Source organism: Sapajus apella, unplaced genomic scaffold (assembly GCF_009761245.1).
Source record: "Sapajus apella isolate SASKATOON/1434 unplaced genomic scaffold, GSC_monkey_1.0 scaffold44, whole genome shotgun sequence".
NCBI classification, from domain to species: domain Eukaryota; kingdom Metazoa; phylum Chordata; class Mammalia; order Primates; family Cebidae; genus Sapajus; species Sapajus apella.
Genome location: NW_022436984.1, coordinates 20,502,983 through 20,521,471, shown reverse-complemented (window position 1 = coordinate 20,521,471; position 18,489 = coordinate 20,502,983). Strand labels below are relative to the sequence as shown.

Below are 18,489 nucleotides of genomic sequence, written 5' to 3'. Positions count from 1 at the left end.
AAAAAAAAAAAAAAAAAAAAAAAAAAAAAAGATCAGTGGTTGCCAGGGGTTGGGGGGAGGGAGGGATAAATAGGGAGAACACAGGATTTTTAGGGCATGACACCACTCCATGATACTATAACAGTGGATGCATGTCATTGCACATTTCTCAAAACCTTTGAATGTACAACACCAAGAGTGAGGCCTGATGTAACATATGGACTTTGGGTGACAATGATATGTCAATGTAGGTTCATCAGTTGTAACAACTGTACCTTTTTAGTGTGAGATGATGATAATGGAGGTTATGCATGTGTGGGAGCAAGGGGTATATGTAAATCTCTTTTCTTGCAATTTTGCTATGACCCTAAAACTTTTAAATAAAGTCGTAAATGTATATGCATATGCATATGTATATGTATATGTAGTCACACCAAGAGTCTAGTAAGTAGGGTTGGCTTTTTCCACATTATTTCAGTTTTCTGACATTAATAGTGTTGGTGCAACATAACTGAATTATATATTCACACTAATATCATCCTGCCATATTCTAGCTCTTATAAGATTTGAGTGCGTAATCAGCATGGATTGAAATGTTAATTAGTGAGAATCAGATTTTTTTTTTTTTTTTTTGAGATGGAGTTTTCGCTCTTGTTGCCCAGGCTGGAGTACAATGGCACAATCTTGGCTCACCGCAACCTCCTCCTCCCAGGTTCAAGTGATTCTCCTTCATCAGCCTCCTGAGTAGCTGGGATTACAGGCATGTGCCACCACCCCCAGCCAGGAGAATCAGATATTTTTACCAGCATCTTGTCTAGATTCTCTAAGCCTTAAAAATGAAGAAGTGGCCAGACATGCTGGCTCACACCTATAATCTCAGCACTTAGGGAAGCTGTGATAGGAGGATCGCTTGAGCCCTAGAGTTTGAGACCAGCCCTGGCAACATAGTGAGATCTCAGCTCTACAAAAATTTTAAAAATTAGCTATGTGTGGCTGCACGTGCCTATAGTCCCAGCTAGTCAGGAGGCTGAGGTGGGTGGATCACTTGAGCCTGGGAGGTTGAGGCACAGTGAGCTGTGGTTGTGCCACTGCATTCCAGCCTGGGTGACAGAGTGAGACCCTGCCTCAAAAAAAAGAAAAAAAGAAGAACTAAAAAGCATATGTTAGAATTAGAAATACACACACACACACACACACAAACCCCATTAGACCCAAGGAAAATGGAACCAAGTTTAGCAACATAGAGGAAAACAGTCTCCTACATAAAGCAGCTGACTATTCAAGACTTTATGAAAAAAAAAGTCAGTACCCCTTTCAACTATGTTAAGTAGCAAAGAATGGTAAATGCCAAGTATAGTAGGACAAATATAGATGTTACAGGTAACCAATATTTTTTTTAAACTAATGCTAAGAGTTTTTCCATGAGCACTTCATTATGGAACTCTCATATGGATTGCTGAGTATAAATACATAACTGCTTTAAGAGCTTTTTTTCCTCTTTTCAGTTATCTTTCTTTATTCTCCTCCTGTTTATATCTGTCAGAGAAAGAGAGAAAGAGAGCGAAGCATAAAGCAAATATGCACATTTTAAAAATAGAAAGCAAACATCCATATAATCATCATCAAAATCAGGAAATAGGACATTGCTGGCCCCCAAGAATGCCCCGTTTAAACTGTCTTTCTATGCTTCTGTAAGACACAACAGTGACACAAGAATACACTTGTTTCCTTGGTGTTGTTAAGTGAGCAATCAACAAGCACAGGTGCATCAAGAAAATGCATATGTTTCATCATAAAATTTGTATTTACTGTTATCATCGCTCTCCACAAAAAGCTGACTCTGCAATCAAAATTGTGTACTAATATGGGAAAGACAGCTGCAGGGCGAAATACAGTAGTGAACTTCCATGTGCCAGGTAGTGCTAGGATGTAGATGCCTTTTTAACAAAGGCAGCATTGTTTCTTAAAATCTGATGTAAAAATAATAGGGGGTGGAGGGGATTATTCACTTCGGGAAGTATTCTTCCTAGGATTTTATAATATAACTCCACCCTGCCAACTCTGGAGGTCTGGGGGATCTTCTCCTCCTGGCTTCTCATTCTCCTTCCTTCTCTTCCCTCCTTTCACATATCCTCCTATTTATTTATTTTCTTTGAGACTGAGTCTTGCTCTGTTGCCCAGGCTGGAGTTCAGTGGCAAGATCTTGGCTCACTGCAAGGCCCCTGCCTCCCAGGTTCAAATGATTCTCGTGCCTCAGCTTCCCAAGTAGCTGGGATTACAGACACCCACCACCATGCCTGGCTAATTGCTGTATTTTTGCAGAGATGGGGTTTCGCCATGTTGGCCAGGCTAGTCTTGAACTCCTGACCTCAAGCAATCCACCTGCCTCGGCCTCCCAAAGTGTTGGGATTACAGGCATTAGCCACTGTGCCTGGCCTCTCTGGTCTATTTTAACCAGTTCCTGACATTCTCATATCATACCTTTGGGCTAATGTTCCTTGACCGGGGGGCAATGGAGCCACCCAGATTGTTTGCAATGATTTCCTGATGGAAAGAGTCTTAGATGTGAGGCCTCACTTTCTTGGAACACCCTTGCTTTAGCTCCTGGAGGAAGTCCTGCCTTTCTTAAAAGCCTCCCTCAAATCTCATCATCTTTGTCATCTTGAAGTCACCCAGTTGGGTTTAATCTCTTCCTATCCCCATGTCTTCAATCTGTCTTTTAGCACTGATGACAGTGTTATGTTAGAATTGTTTCTATAGGTGCCTCTCACTCCTGCTGGTCAGGAACTGTATCTCTCTTAACCACTGTATTCCCTATTACTAGTCCTGCGCTTTACCCCGGTTGAATTGATTTGTGAATCTAGTATATTTAAAATGTGATCACTGCTGGGCGTGGTGGCTCACATCCGATTTGGGAGGCCAAAGTGGGAGGGTTCCTTGAGCTCAGGAGTTTGAGACCAGCCTGGGCAACATAGCAAGAACTTCGTCTCTTTTAAAAACAAGAAAATTTGCCAGGACGGTGGTGTACATCTGTTCCCAGCTATTTGGGAGGTTGAGGTGGGAGAATCACTTGAGCCTGGGACTTCGAGGCTTCAGTGAGCCATAACGGTGCCACTGCACTCCACCCTGGGCAACAGAGTAAGATTTTGTCTCTAAATAAATAAAAATAAGATGTGATCAGTCCAGGTACACTGGATCACACCTGTAATCCCAGCACTCTGGGAGGCTGAGGTGGGAGGATTGCTTGAGCCCAGGAGTTCAAGACCAGCCTGGGCAACATAGTGAGACCCTGTCTCTATAAAACAAAATCTCTACCAAAAAAGTCTCTACCAAAAAAAAAAAAAACCTCTGCTGGGGTTACAGATGTGTACAGTGGCATACACCTGTAGTCTCAGCTACTTGGGATATGGAAGTGGGAGGATCACTTGAGCCCAGGAGTTTGAGGCTGCAATGAGTTATGTTCACGCCATTGCACTCCAGCCTGGATGACAGAGAACCTATCTCAAAAAAAGAAAAAATGTGGCTGGGCACAATGGCTCATACCTGTAATCCCAGCACTTTGGGAGACTGAGGCATTGGATCACTTGAGGCTAGTAGTTCGAGACCAGCATGGCCAACATGGTGAAACCACTTCTTTACTAAAAATAAAGAAATTAGCTGTGTGTGGTGGTACACACCTGTAATCCCAGCTACTCAGGAGGCTGAGGCAGAATATCACTTGAACTGGGGAGGTGGAGGCTGCAGTGAGCCGAGGTGGAGCCACTGCATTCCAGCCTGAGTGACAGAGCAAGACTCCATCTCAAAAAAAGAAAAAGAAAAAAATGTGATCAATTTGACATTTTCCTAGGCAGCATCTCAGGCATGTTGTCTATAAAATTCACCATGAAGAGTGAATATATGTTAAAATGTTTTGAAGCTTCACCTTTGGAAATGTACCTTTTCCTTTTCCACTATTAAAGAAGGAATTAGCCAATATTGTATGGTCAGAAAATAAAAGATTATGGATGAGAGATAATGAAGTGAGTTTACAACCTCTGTTAATCTGTTGGTGTCCTTGTCCATTCTGTGCAGTCACTTCAGCTTTCGCCGGGGCAATACAATGTGCTTCCTGCACCAGTTCCCAAATATGCTTCCAGGTAACTATATACTTATTAAATACACTGATTTCCACCATTTTATCATGCCTTTCTGCTTACATACCTACATGCCAATACTCATGGCTCTTAAACTTCATTTATGCACCTCATATGCAGATTAACATTTTAAAATATTTAATGAAAGATAGGGAATAATTTTAAAAAGATCTTTAAAAAATAGATTCAGAAAATCATTTTTTTTTAATATAGGAGCTGTGCATTTCGTTCAGCAGTTCAAAGATTCCCAACAACCTATTTTGTTCCTGTAAGTATAATGTAGACAGTTAACTCATGATGAATTTGATGTTTAAAATATGCTGTGCTTTCTGGAATGGAGCAAGATGGCCAAAAAGAACCCTCCAGTGATCGTTCCCCCAGCAGGAACACCAAACTGAACAACTATCCACATAAGAAAACACCTCTATAAGAACCAAAAAGCAGGTGTGGGATCACAATAGCACAATGACCAGGTTTTAACATCGCATCAGGGAAAGAGGCACTGAAGATGGTAAGGTAGAAAAGAGTGTTGAATTGCTGACACCACCCTCCCCATCCCCTGGCAGCAGCCAAGTGGCCTAAAGAGAGAATCTGCTCTTGGGGAAGAGGGAATGCAGTGATTGTGGGACTTTGTATTGGAACACAGTGCTACCTGTCACAGGCAAAGCAACACAGGGCAGAATTCAGCTGGCGCCTGTGGCGGCAGCATTTAGACCAGCCCTAGCCAGACAGGAATTGCCCATCCCAGCCGTTAGACGCCGAGTTCCAGCTCTCCCCACCACTGTGGGCTGAAGTGCTCTGAGGTCCTAAATAAGCTTCAAAGGCAGTCTAGCCACAAGGACTGCAATTCCTGGGCAAGTTCTGGTGCTGTGCTGGGGTCACAGGCAGTAGACTTAGGGTGTCTAAGACCTAGTGAGACACCAGCTGGGGCAGCAAAGGGAGTGCTTGTAGTACCCATCCTCCCTCCCCAGGCAGCACAGCTTGCAGCTTCAAGAAAGCCTCCTTCCTTTCACTTGAGAAGAGGAGAGGAGAGAGTAAAGAGGACTTGCCTTGCAATCTGAATACTGGCTCAACCACAGCAGAATAGAGCACCTCAGGCACAGTCCTGAGGCCCCCATTCCAGGCCCTAGCTCCCAGACAACATTTCTAGACACACCTCAGGCAGGAAGGGAATCCACTGCCTTAAAGAGAAGGACCTAGTTCTGGCAGCATTTATCACCTACTGACTAAAGAACCCCTGGGCTTTGAATAAACACCAACAGTGGCCAGACAACACTCACTGCAGGCCTTAGCCAGACAGTGCTGTGCTGCTTCCTGTGTGACCCAGCACATTCCCAGCTACGGTGGCCACAGGGAAAGACTCCTGCTTGAGGAAAGGAGAGGGAAGAGTAAAGGGGATTTTGTTTTGCAGCTTGGGTACCAGTTTGGCCACAGTGAAGTAGAGCATCAAATAGGCTCCTGGGGTTCCCAATTCTAGGCCCTGGCTCCTGGATGGCATTTATGGACTCCAGCTGGGCCAGAGGGGAGCCCACTGCTCTGAAGAGAGAGACCCAGCCCTTGCAGCATTCCCCACAAGCTGGCTGAAGAGCCCTTGGGCCTTGAGTGAACATTAGTGGTATCCAGGCAGTACTTGCTACAGGCCTGGGTGGTTGTGGCCATAGAGAGACTCCTTCTGCTTGAGGAAAGGGGAGGGAAGAGTGGGAAGAACTTTTGGGAAAGGACAGTCTCTTCAATAAATGGTGCAGGGAAAACTGGATATCCACATGCAGAAGAATGAAATTAGACCCCTCTCTCTTGCCATTTTACAAAAATCAAATCAAAATGGACTAAATACTTAAATCTTGCCAGGTATGGTGGCCAATGCCTGTAATCCTAGCACTTTGGGAGGCCAAAGCAGGAGGATCCCTTGAGCCCAGGAGTTTGAGACCAGCCTGGGCAACATAGGGAGACCCCGTCTCTAGTTAAAAACAAACAAACAGACAGACGAAAACTTAAATCTAAGACCTCAAACTATGAAACTATCAAAACAAAACATTGAGGAAACTCTAGGACATTGGTCTGGGTAAAGATTTCTTGAGTAATACCGCACAAGCACAGGCAACCAAAGCAAAAATGGATAAATGGGATCATATCAAGTTAAAAGTTTCTGCATAACAAAGGAAACAATTAACAAAGTGAAGAGATGACCCACATAATGGCGGACATGCAAACTGTCCATCTGACAAAGGATTAATAACCAGAATACATAAAGAGCTCTTACAACTCAATAGGAAAAAAGTCTTTTTTTTTTTTTGAGACACGGTCTTTTTCACCCAGGCTGAAGTGCAGTGATGCAAACATAGCTCACTGCAGCCTCGACCTCCCTGGTGCAAGCAATCCTTTCCCTTCAGCCCCTCAAGTAGCTGAGATTACAGGTGCATGCCACCACACCCAGCAAATTTTTGTATTTTTTGCAGAGATGGCATCTTGCCATGTTGCCCAGGCTGGTCTTGTGCTCCTGAGCTCAAGCCATCTGCCCACCTTGGCCTCACAAAGTGCTGGAATTACAGGCATGAGTCACCGTGCCCAACAACAATAGGAAAAAAATCTAATAATTTGTTTAAAAAAATAGGCAAAATATCTGAATAGACACTTCTCAAAAGAAGACACACAGATGGCTAACAGGTGTATAAAATGGTGCTCAACATCATTAATCATCAGAGAAATGCACATCAAAACTACAATGAGATATCATTGCATCCCAGTTTAAATGGCTTATACCCAAAATATAGGCAATAGTGAATGTTGGCGAGAATGTGGAGAAAAAGGAACCCTTGTACACTGTTGGTGGGAATGTAAATTAGTACAACCACCAGGAAGGACAGTAGAAAAGTTCCTCAAGAAAGTAAACATAGAGCTACCATATGATCCAGCAATCTCACTGCTGGGTACATAGTCAAAAAAAAGAAATCAGTATGTTGAAGAGGTATCTGCACTCCCATGTTTGTTGTAGCACACTGTTCACAATAACCAAGATTTGGAACCAACTTAGTGTCCATTAGCAGATGAATGGATAAAGAAAATGTGGTACATATATGCAATGGAGTACTACACAGCCATAAAAAGAATGAGGTCCTGCTATTTGCAATAACATGGACAGAACTGGAGGTCCTTATGTTAAGTTAAATAAGCCATGCACAGAAAGGCAAACTTTGCATGTTCTCATGTATTTGTAGGGGCTAAAAATTATTAATAAAACAATTGAAATCATGCAGATAGAGAGTAGAAGGATGGATACCAGAAACTAGGAAGGGTAGTGGAGGATGGGGAAGGGAGAAGTGGAGATGGTTAATGGGTACAAAGATAAAGTTAGATAGAATGAATAAGATCTAGTATTTGACAGCACAACAGGGTGATTACAGTCAACAATAATTTATTGTACATTTTTAAATTGGCTGGGCGTGGTGGCTCACACCTGTAATCCCAGCACTTTGGGAGGTCGAGGCAGGTGGATCACTTGAGGTCATGAGTTCAAGACCAGCCTAGCCAACATGGTGAGATCCCATCTTTGCTAAAAATATAAAAATCAGCCAGGTGTGGTGGCATGTGCCTGTAATCCCAGCTACTCAGGAGCTTGAGGCAGGATAATTGCTTCAACCTGGGAAGCAGAGGTTGCAGTGAGCTGAGATCGTGCCACTGCACTCCAGCCTCGGCAACAGAGTGAGATTCCATCTCAAAAATAAATAAATAAAATAAAATAAAAATAAGAGTGTAATTGGCATGTTTGTAACACAGAGAAATGATAAATGCTTGAGGTGATGGATACTCCATTTACCCTGATGTAATTATTACACATTGTATGCCTGTTATCAAAATATCTCACGTACTCCATAAATGTATATACCTACTATATAGCCATAAAAACTTTTCAAAATATCGCTTCTCTGCCTTTTGGCTGAAATCAAGTGTAAAAACTTTTCAAAATAAAATATACTATGAATCCTTTTGCTATAGTAAAATTAACATTTTGCTCATCATAGTAGATAACCTCTGAATGATTAATCCAATTGATTTAAGATATACATAAAGTATATCTGAAGATATACGAGAAAGTAGTAACCAATTTGTGGCAACTTGTAGAAGAAAATGTTCATCTCCTTTACTTTTTTAGGTCTTGACTGAAATGCCACTTTCTCAAAAAGGCCTTCCCAAGTCACCTATTCAAATTTGCTGTCCCCTTCTTTGGTTTATTTTTTACTTCATAGCATTCATCACTGTCAGACACAATACCTTTTAAAATGTATCTATCCTGTTTTTATCTTTCTCCCTCACTAGAATGTAAGCTTATGAAGGCAGGGATTTCTTTCCTGTATACCTAGCTCCTAGGCAAGTAACTGTCACATAGTATTTGTGAATTAAATAATTACATCGCTAGAGATATTCAATAGATCATGGTATTAACAAAAAGGAAGCATATCTGTTTCTTTCCTTTTAAAGATATGAAAATGCTTTCCTATTTCTAAATATTTCCAAATGCATGAACATGAGTTATGATAAAAATGAACTCTTTTAGATAAGTAGCTAGTCAGTAGGGTGACAAAAATATTAATAATTATATAAATCATCTGAAAGAACAATAAAATATAAAATTGGCTGGGCACGGTGGCTCATGCCTGTAATCCCAGCACTTTGGGAGGCCGAGGCAGGCAGATCATTTGAGGTCAGGATTTCAAGACCAGCCTGGCCAACATGGTGAAACCCCATCTCTACTAAAAATACAAACATTAGACAGGTGTGGTGGCATGGGCCTGTAATCTCAGCTACTCAGGAGACTGAGGCACCAGAATCACTTGAACCCAGGAGGCAAAGGTTGCAGTGAGCCAAGACTGCACCACTGCACTCCAGCCTGGGCAACAGAGTCTCAGTCTCAAAAAAAAAAAAAAAAAAAAAGAAAAGGAAAGAAAATATAAAATTGTTTTGGGATGGTTTGATGCACTATAGTTATTTTTTTGCAGTTACAAACTTGGGATAAAAAAAGACCACATAGCAAACATCTGCAAAAAAAAATTGAGATAACTGAACAGAGCTCAGAAAGAGACCCTAAAATATATTAATATATTAATACAAGATTTTTATATTTGATAAAGATGGTATGATGGGTCAGTAGGGAAAGGAAAGGTTATATTATGTTAACTTATTATTAAATAACTTGGAAAAAGTGTTAGATTCTCACTTCATAGCACACATTAAAATAAATTTCATATTGATTAAAGAATTAGATACTTTTAAAGCCATTAAACCAGGAGAAAATATATGAGTATATATCTAATATTAGGATAAGCAAACTTTCTGAGATAATAGCAATGGAAGCAATTTCAAAGGAAAAGAAATATTAGATTTAATTATATAACATTAAAAATTTTTTGTATCTCAGAAAACAAACTGCAAAGTTAACAGGCAAATGCAGACTAGGAAAAGTATTTTCAACATTCCTATCAGATAAAGGATTAATAGCATTATCTATAAAATTATCATAACAATCTATAGGAAAAATAAAAAAGTAAAACAGATAAAGGACAGAAATAGACAATTCATAAATAAGAAATTCAGATATCCAATAAAGGTGAAAAATCTTTTGATCTCATTGACATTTAAGTGTGAGAGACTAAAAGGCTGATTGAAAGCTCTGTATGTGGGTGGTATAGAAGGCTAATTAATAGCCACCAAAGATATGTCTATGTCCTAACGCCTGGAATCTATGGATGTTACCTTACATGGCAGAGATTTTGCAGATGTGGTTAAGGGTTTGGGGATAGGGAGATTATCCTGTGCTCCAGGGTGGGCTCTAAATGCAATCACAAATGTCTTTATCAGAGTGAGGCAGAGGGAGATTACACACACACACACATACATACACACGAGGAGAGGGCAATTCAAATATAGAAGATATTACAGTGGTGCAGCCACAAGCCAAAAAATGCTGGCAGCCACTAGAAGCTGAAAGAGGCAAGGAACAGCTTCTCCCTTAGAGCCTCTGGAGGTAGCATGGCCCTGCTGACACATAATTTTAGTCCAGTGAAACGGATTCAGACTTTCAGACTTCAGCCCCTAGAGATATGAGAGAATAAATTTCTGTTGAAGACACCAAATTGGTAGTAATTTGTTATAGCAGCCATAGTTAGTGAATACAGGTGGGGATTATCTCCAGGTGGGTTTCATAGTGAATGGGTGGGATAAGGACCTGGCTCTTCCTTTGATAGCCCATAAATGTCTGTATCTGTAGGTCTTTTCTCTAGGATATATTAGTTGATTCAAAATGACTCATCAGCCTCCTGCTTGGGGTTTAAGCCAGTTGTCAGTGTTCTGGGAGCTGAGTGGAGGGAGGGACCTGGGGTCTCATCATTCAATGTGTAGAAGTTCACTTCATTCCAGTTTTTAGTAAAGGCCCACATCCTCACAGTGTTTGGGCTTGGGGCTCCTGAGTCCAGATTTTTGGTGCAGTCTCCCCAGAACTAAATTTCCTGTCTCCTGTAGGGATGTGGGAAGGGGAGTTGCCTGACAGCTAGGGGTGAAGGAAGACAGGGACCTGAAGTAAAAATATTCAACCAGACCTCCCACTTTCAGATCCACCCCCACCCCCATCTCACAGATGCCTGATGTCTTAAATTCCCCAGCTTTTCTTGCGTTCTGTGGAGCAAATCAGTTTGCTTCTCCTCAGCAAGCCTCTGCAAGGATTTAGGCTTCTGCTTCTCGACCCTGTCAGGTCAGCTACTATTTCTCCAAACTGCTTCACATCTTCCAAAAACATGTCATCACCTCATGTTGATTGTTGTTTCTTCTCTTTGTTCTTCGTGTCTATGTATGTGTGTTGGGGGGGTAGGGTGAGATAGAACAGGAACCCCCTCTTAGGGACCTGCATGCCCCCCTAAACATAAATGTTTTTTATATCTTAAATTCCTTGAAAAAAATTCCAGATATCTATTAATAGCTAGCCCTGAGAAGTAAATAAACAACTTTATAACAAAAAGATAACAGTAGCCAAAAACAATAGCCAAGAACACTAAATTCACAGGATGTTTGTTACCCCTATAAGAAATAAAGATGACATCTTAACATATGACTGAAACCCGAACTCCCACCAAACAGATGTCCCTGGTCCATAGATGTCAAATAAGGGGGAACTGGGACTAAACTCTAACCACATTCTTACTCTAAATTTCTTCCAGGTGTGACCTGGAAAAAGTCACTCCCACAAGCCAGAGCTAACATTCTTTTCTGCTGGCCTCCAGTTTTTGTTGTTTGTTTTTTGAGATGGAGTCTTGCTCTGTCACCCAGGCTGGAGTGCAGTGACACAATCTCGGCTCACTGCAACCTCTACCTCCCAGGTTCAACCTATTCTCCTGCCTCAGCCTCCCTAGTAGCTGGGATTACAGGCGTGCGCCACCACGCCTGGCTAATTTTTGTATTTTTAGTAGAGAAGGGGTTTCACCATATTGGCCAGGCTGGTCTTTTTTTTTTTTTTTTAAAGGCTAGTCAAGTGAAGCAGTGGGAGTGGAGGAGGAACAAAGAAATCTGTAACTGGTTGTGATCAATTAGTTGTAAACACCACTGCACTCAGGCCAGCCTGGCCAGGCTGATCTTGAACTCTGACTTCAAGGGATCCACCTGCCTTAGCCTTCCAAAGTGCTGGAATTACAGGCTTGAGTCACTGCCCCTGGCCTGGCCCCAAATTTTTAAACCAAACCTTTCTTTTTTAGCCAACTGCAAATCGGAAAATCTTTAAATGTACCCATGACCTGTTAGCCCTTGCTTCAAGCTATCCCACCCTTTTAGGCTGAAACCAATATATAACCTCCATATACAATTTTGCCTATAACGTCTGCTTTCCTCAAATTTAGCCCTACCCTTAAAAATTTTTACCTACAAGACACTGCGGAGGTCAGGACTTAAACTTATTAGCTTAGCTGCCTGGTCCTCCTTGCTTGGTGTCCTGCAAAAAATGCCTTCCTTTCTACCACTACAAACCTCAGTTTGGATATTTGATCTTACTTCACTGGGTGAGCAGCCCCCAGTCTGTCCCATAACAATAGTTAAGCATTTTTTATTTGATGGGAGAAGAATGGAGATAAATGCATGTGTTCGGTTGGCTTTGGCAGCAAGCAGTTAAGATACCAAGTTTTTTCTCCACTGCATGATATTGTATATCCTTTGAAGTACATGCTTTAAATGAAGGCTGTGAATTAATAATGATTTGTTTACTATTAGTACAGAGCAACTGAAAAGAATTCAGGAAGGTGCAGGACAGTCTACTTCGTATGTGAAATAGCAGAAGGTAGTTGATGCAGATGATTTCTGCCAGTGTTATATTGCTTTTATGGAGGAGATTTTGGGAGATGCTTACTCTGCCACTTTTACTGATATCACCTCATTCATTCCATTTTATAAATAAAAATGATTCACTGATTTGGAACATCCTGTTCTTCGAAAAAAGTAAAAAGAATACTTTTATGGAAAATGTTCCAAGGCAAAGAAACAGCCCAGGGCTGATTCATGTCCATCCTAAACATGCATTCTCAGAGCCGACTTGTGGATTTGGTTCAAATCCATACACTTGTGAATTGCAGAAAGGAAACTGTTTTGATCCCAGCAGTGGGAGATAGTGACATGCAGCATGAGTGTGGTAGAGAAGCAATGTTTTCCAGGAGAACAATGTCTCAAACCTTCTTGTGATAAATGTGTTAATCCTTAGGCCATTATAATGTGCCATTCAGCTTCTATCTGAAAACTCATTTGGTTGATTTTATCATTCAGTGTAATTGTTCTAAAAATTAACATCATAGTTATGGAACTGTAAAGGATTGTTAGAACTGGAAGAAACTTTACAAATCAACTACCAGTATCTGTTAGGGTGAGCTTTGATAATGATCTTGACTACCATCCATTTAGTGTCTTCTAGCGCCAGGTACAGTGTTCAGTGACTGACGTAGACTGTCTTGTGTAATCCTCATAACTTGGGGAGATAGTATTGATTTATCATCTCTATTTGACAGGTCAGGAAGTGACCATTAATTGCTCAAGGTCACACAATTATTAAGAGATAGAGTCAGGGCTTAGTTTTTGGTGACCTCAAAACCTGGGCTTTGGGCTGTCTTACCACTTAGTACAGCAGTCCCCAACCTTTTTGGCACCAGGGACTGGTTTCACAGAAGACAGTTTTTCCATGGACCAGGGTTGGGGTGGGGAATGGTTTCAGGATGATTCAAGGCATTACATTATTGTGCACTTTACGTCTATTATTATTACATTGTAATATATAATGAAATAATTATACAACTCACCATAATGTAGAATCAGTGGGAGCCCGGAGCTTGTTTTCCTGCAACTAGATGGTCCCATATGGGGGTGACGGGAGACAGTGACAGGTCGTCAGGCATTAGATTCTCATAAGGAGCATGCAACCTAGATCCCTTGCATGGGCAGTTCACAACAGGGTTCCTGCTCCTACGAGAATCTAATGCTGCTGCTGATCTGATAGAAGCTAGAGCTCAGGCAGTAATGCAAGTGATCTGGAGTGGATATAAATACCGATGAAACTTCACTCCCTTGCTTGCCCACCCCTCACCTCCTGTTATGAAGCCTGGGGGTTGGGGACCCCTGACTTAAGCAACTCATTTAAAATCTAAAGCCAGGTAGTCAATATTGTGTTATCAGACCAGGTGCAGTGGCTCAACCCTGTAATCCCAAGAAGCTGGGAGGCCATGACAGGGAGGACCCCTTGAGATCAGTTCAACATCGGCCTGGGCAACATAGCAAGACCTCATCTGTATTTAAAAAAAAATATATATATATATATATTTATTTATATATACATATATATTTTTAAATATATACATACACATATATATGTGTGTGTATGTTGTGCTGTCTCTAAAGTGACAACTTCCCCCTGATAACTGAGGCTTGATTATGAGGCCAGGTTTCCCCACTTGACTCATGTGCAGTGGGATGAGTTCATATGCAAGTTCTTTCATCTATTCCAGAAATCATTTTGGATGCTTATGTGTGTGACACCCTATGCCAGGTAGGCATTGTTGATACAAAGGCAAGTGAGACATTTCATCAATGCTCTCTTTGTGCTTCAACAGGGTAGGGATAGTCTAAAGTCAGTTATCCAACCAATATGTGTACACACAAGCACACACAAACTTAACACATATTAAATGAGAGCCTGTGATTCACAAGGCATTTGTCTGACTAATGTGGGAACAAATGAGTTAGCATACAGAATTTGAAACATGGGACCCCAAATTAGACACTGATGACTCAATTTAACATTATCTGTTAATAGAAGCACATGCATCTTTCTTCCAACAGCCACCTCCAAAACTTTCTAATACATTTGCTTGATAAGCTTCCCAGCAAGTGCCCAACCCTAGGTAGAGGAAGAAGAGGAGGGCATGGGTGAAGAGAAAGCTTGGTTAAGGCAAGGGACACCCATACTCATTTCTTGGAGCCTACATCCTAAGCAAAAATCAAATAAACCAAAGTGCTAGGTGTCCTCTCAGCTTTTGGGTCAAAGGGCCTTTCTATAAGGTATTCATTATTTGAGGGGCCCAGGAAGGAAAATTGGTATTTATGTCTTTCCCACTCACTGCTGCAATGCCTGAAACTCCACAGGTAGAGATTTTGATATGAGAGCCCAAGAGCTGACATGTATCACTCTTGATTTAACTGTTGAGAAATGTTTTGTGGAGGATTTTGTCTTTTCACATGTCCTCTTCTAAATGCAAAAGCTTCCAAAAGGAGGAAAATATAGATCAAACACATACTGAGGCATTAGTGACCTATCAGATTCTCTCCCCTCCTCCGCCATGCTCCCAGGAACATTTATGAGACAAGAATTAGGGTATCTCAGAGAAAAGGAACTGAAAAGAGGGAGAGACCTGAGAAAGTGTCCCAGTTGTTAGACACTTACGTCATTATTGACTGTTCTTTCAGTGCATGGAACATGTGTGCTATGCTTTTAGACAGTAGTCTTAAGATAATTCCATAAAACTTTCTACAAATAAGAAAAAATGAAATTTACAGAGTTGCTATGTTGGGAATTTTCACAGATGTTTAACTTGTAAAATACATAAGTCTGTTGATTCTTATAAGATGAGCAATTTTGACATAAATGTGAAATAGAATAGTTTCAGAGAAACTCTACAACAATGAATGTTAAATAAGTGGAGATCCTGTTTATGTGGCATAAACTGTTAGTTTGTGCAATTTGAATATCCTTATATTCCATAGAACTGCATGGAGCCCTAGGAGCCTAATCATCTCTTAAAGGCCACACCTCTTAATACTATCATGTTGACAATGCCTGAATTTTGGAGGGGACACATTCAAACCATAGCATAGACCAGCCTCTGGACATGTGCCCCTGGGCAAAAGATTGGTGGAGTTTATCCTCTGGAAAAACTCAGTGAACCCAGAGGAAAGAACACCATATCCCAGCACTTAGGGAACCCTAGGATTTGCTATTCACTTGTTTGATCTCAACATATCCTAGCCACATACCCAGAATTTCCACCATGCAAGTAAGAAAAGCCTCTAACATGAACAAGATATGGAGATAAACAGACAGAAGGATGGAAACCTGGTTGAAAATAGAACTCTGGGAATAGCGGGAGAAGATTTTTAAAAATACAATTAGCATCCTCAGAGAGATGAGAACAGGAACATTATTTTCAACTTAGGATTCTATATTTACCCAAACAAACAATGAATTGTGAAAACAAAGATTTTCAACATGCAAAAACTCATAAAAATTACCTCCCAAATACCATTTTAAAAGATGCCACTGGTAATATACAGCAAAACAAAGGAGCAAATCCAGAAAGAAGAAGGCATGGGACCCAGGAGAAGGCAGATACAATCTGGAAGAGTAGTAGTGAAGACATGTCCCAGGTTGACCACTGTGCAGCAAACTGAGAGAGAAACCAATCAATATAATAGAAAAAGAAAATAGAGAACTCTAGGAGGAATGTTTCTAAAGAAAAAGGGGCAAAAGAACAGCTGATATGACGGGGAAAAAATGAAGAAAATATATATAGCAAAATGTGCAAGTGAAAAAAATGAGGCAATAATTGACTCTAGGTAAAACAAAAGGCTGTACAAGAAAAGAAATAGGCCAGGCACGATGGCTTATGCTTGTAATCTCAGCACTTTGGGAGGCCAAGGCAGGCAGACTTGAGGTCAGGAGTTCAAGACCAGCCTGGGCAACATGGTGAGACTCTGTCTCTACTAAAAATGCCAAAGTTAACTCGGCATGGTGGAGCATGCCTGTAATCCCAGCTACTCAGGCAGCTGAGGCAGGAGCATCGTTTGAACCCAGAAGGTGGAGGTTTCAGTGAGCCAAGATCATACCACTGCATCCAGCCTGGGTGACAGAGAAAGACTCTGCCTCAAAAAAAAAAAAAGTATTGTATTGTCGGATGATCGTTTAAGAATGAACCTGTCTTCAGGGAGGGATATTTGAATAGAATGTAATTTTATAAGTATTAAGTTCATTGGATAATTTGTGTTATCATAACTTTAGATTACATGCAAGAACACTGGTACTCAATACTCAGATAAAAAACAAACTCTGTGATAAGATGATGCAGTCTTTTATTTTTATCATTTTATATTATTTTATTTTTGAGACAGAGTGTCTGTCACCCAGGCTGGAGTGCAGTGGCGTGATCTCAGCTCATTGCAACTTCTGCCTCCTGGGTTCAAGCAATTCTTTTGCCTCAGCCTCCCAAGTAGCTGGGATTATAGGCACCCGCCACCATGCCTGGCTAATTTTTTGTATTTTCAGTAGAGATGGGGTTTCTCCATGTTGGCCAGATTGGTCTTGAACTCCAGGCCTCACTCAAGTGATCTGCCCACCTCAGCCTCCCAAAGTGCTGGGATTATAGGTATGAGAAACCACACCTGGCTTATTTTTATTTTTTTGAGAACAGGGTCTTGCTATATTGCCCCAGCAGGTGTTGAACTCCTGGACTTATGCTATCCTCCTGCCTCTGCCTCCCTAAGTGCTAGGATTACAGGCATGAGCCACCACACTCAGCTCAATGCATAGTCTTTTCTAAATTTGGGCATCACTTTCTATGGATTTTCACAAATGGGATTTACTAGAGATTATACACATGTTTTTAATAAACTTTGCCAGACCTTCAGCAATCAAGAGTATTCTATTTCAGCAAATTTGTATGTCTTGTTTATCATTATTCTTTTTTGGAGGGGAGGGGATGGAGTCTCGCTCTGTCACCAGGCTGGAGTGAAGCGGTGAGATCTCTATTGGCTGCAACCTCCACCTCCTGGGTTCAAGAGATTCTCCTGCCTCAGCCTTCTGAGTAGCTGGGACTACAGGCACATGCCACCATGCCCAGCTAATTTTTGTATTTTTAGTAGAGATGGGGTTTCACCACGTTGGCCAGAATGGTCTTGATCTCCTGACCTCATGATCCACCTGCCTCAGCCTCCCAAAGGGCTGGGATTACAGGCATCAGCCACAGGGCGTGGCCCATTATTCTTAAAATATTCATTAATTTGGTAGTTTAAACATGGTATCTAGTTGTTTTAATTTAATATGTGTGATTGATTTGAGGCTATGCAATCTAATTAGTGTATATTAACCAATTATTTGTGGTCCTTCCTGTATACTTTCTGCTTACAGATTTTGAGCCCTGTTGACTTAGGATGATAGGCTGCCTCATTGTTAATATATGTGAAACCTACGATCGCCAGAAATCTGACTTGTAGATCTGGTGCAATATAGTAGAAACCTATAGACATTCATCCAGTCTCTTCAAACACTTTCGAGAATGAGGGTAGTTATAAAAGATACATACAGGCACCCATCTTTCCTTTATTTCTATGATCGGTGAAAATGAGCTCACTGAAACATGTTAATCAGTTATACATACAATCTCAAAGGTTAGGCCGGGCGCAGTGGTTTATGCCTGTAATCCCAGCACTCTGGGAGGCCGAGGCAGGCAGATCACTTGAGGTCAGGAGTTGGAGACCAGCCTGGCCAACATGGTGAAACTGCATCTCTACTAAAAATACAAAAATTAGCTGGACATGGCAGTACACACCTGTAATCCCAGCTACTTGGGAGGCTGAAGCACGAGAATAGCTCAAACCTGAGAGGCGGAGGTTGCAGTGAGCGGAGATCATGCCACTGTACTCCAGCCTGGGTGACAGAGCGAGACTCCATCTCAAAAACAAACAATAACAACTAAATCTCAAAGGTTAACCTATGAAAAAATGAATAGTGACATATGAAGGCATGGCAGATTACTACCTAGTTTTTTAGTTATCCAAAGTACATGAAGTTTGAATTAAAAAATGCTCTAGGATC

The 18,489-nt window shown here is 41.2% G+C and overlaps 1 protein-coding gene across 1 annotated transcript in view; it reads left to right on the top strand.

Annotated features, from left to right (window-relative positions):
- The window catches only part of STPG4 (sperm-tail PG-rich repeat containing 4), a 52,618-nt gene that overhangs the window by 16,128 nt on the left and 18,001 nt on the right, over positions 1 to 18,489 (top strand). The window contains exons 4-5 of the mRNA XM_032239482.1: positions 4,051 to 4,115; positions 4,326 to 4,380. Of these exons, the coding sequence (XP_032095373.1) occupies positions 4,051 to 4,115; positions 4,326 to 4,380 (120 nt within the window). The remainder of the gene's footprint in view (positions 1 to 4,050; positions 4,116 to 4,325; positions 4,381 to 18,489) is intronic.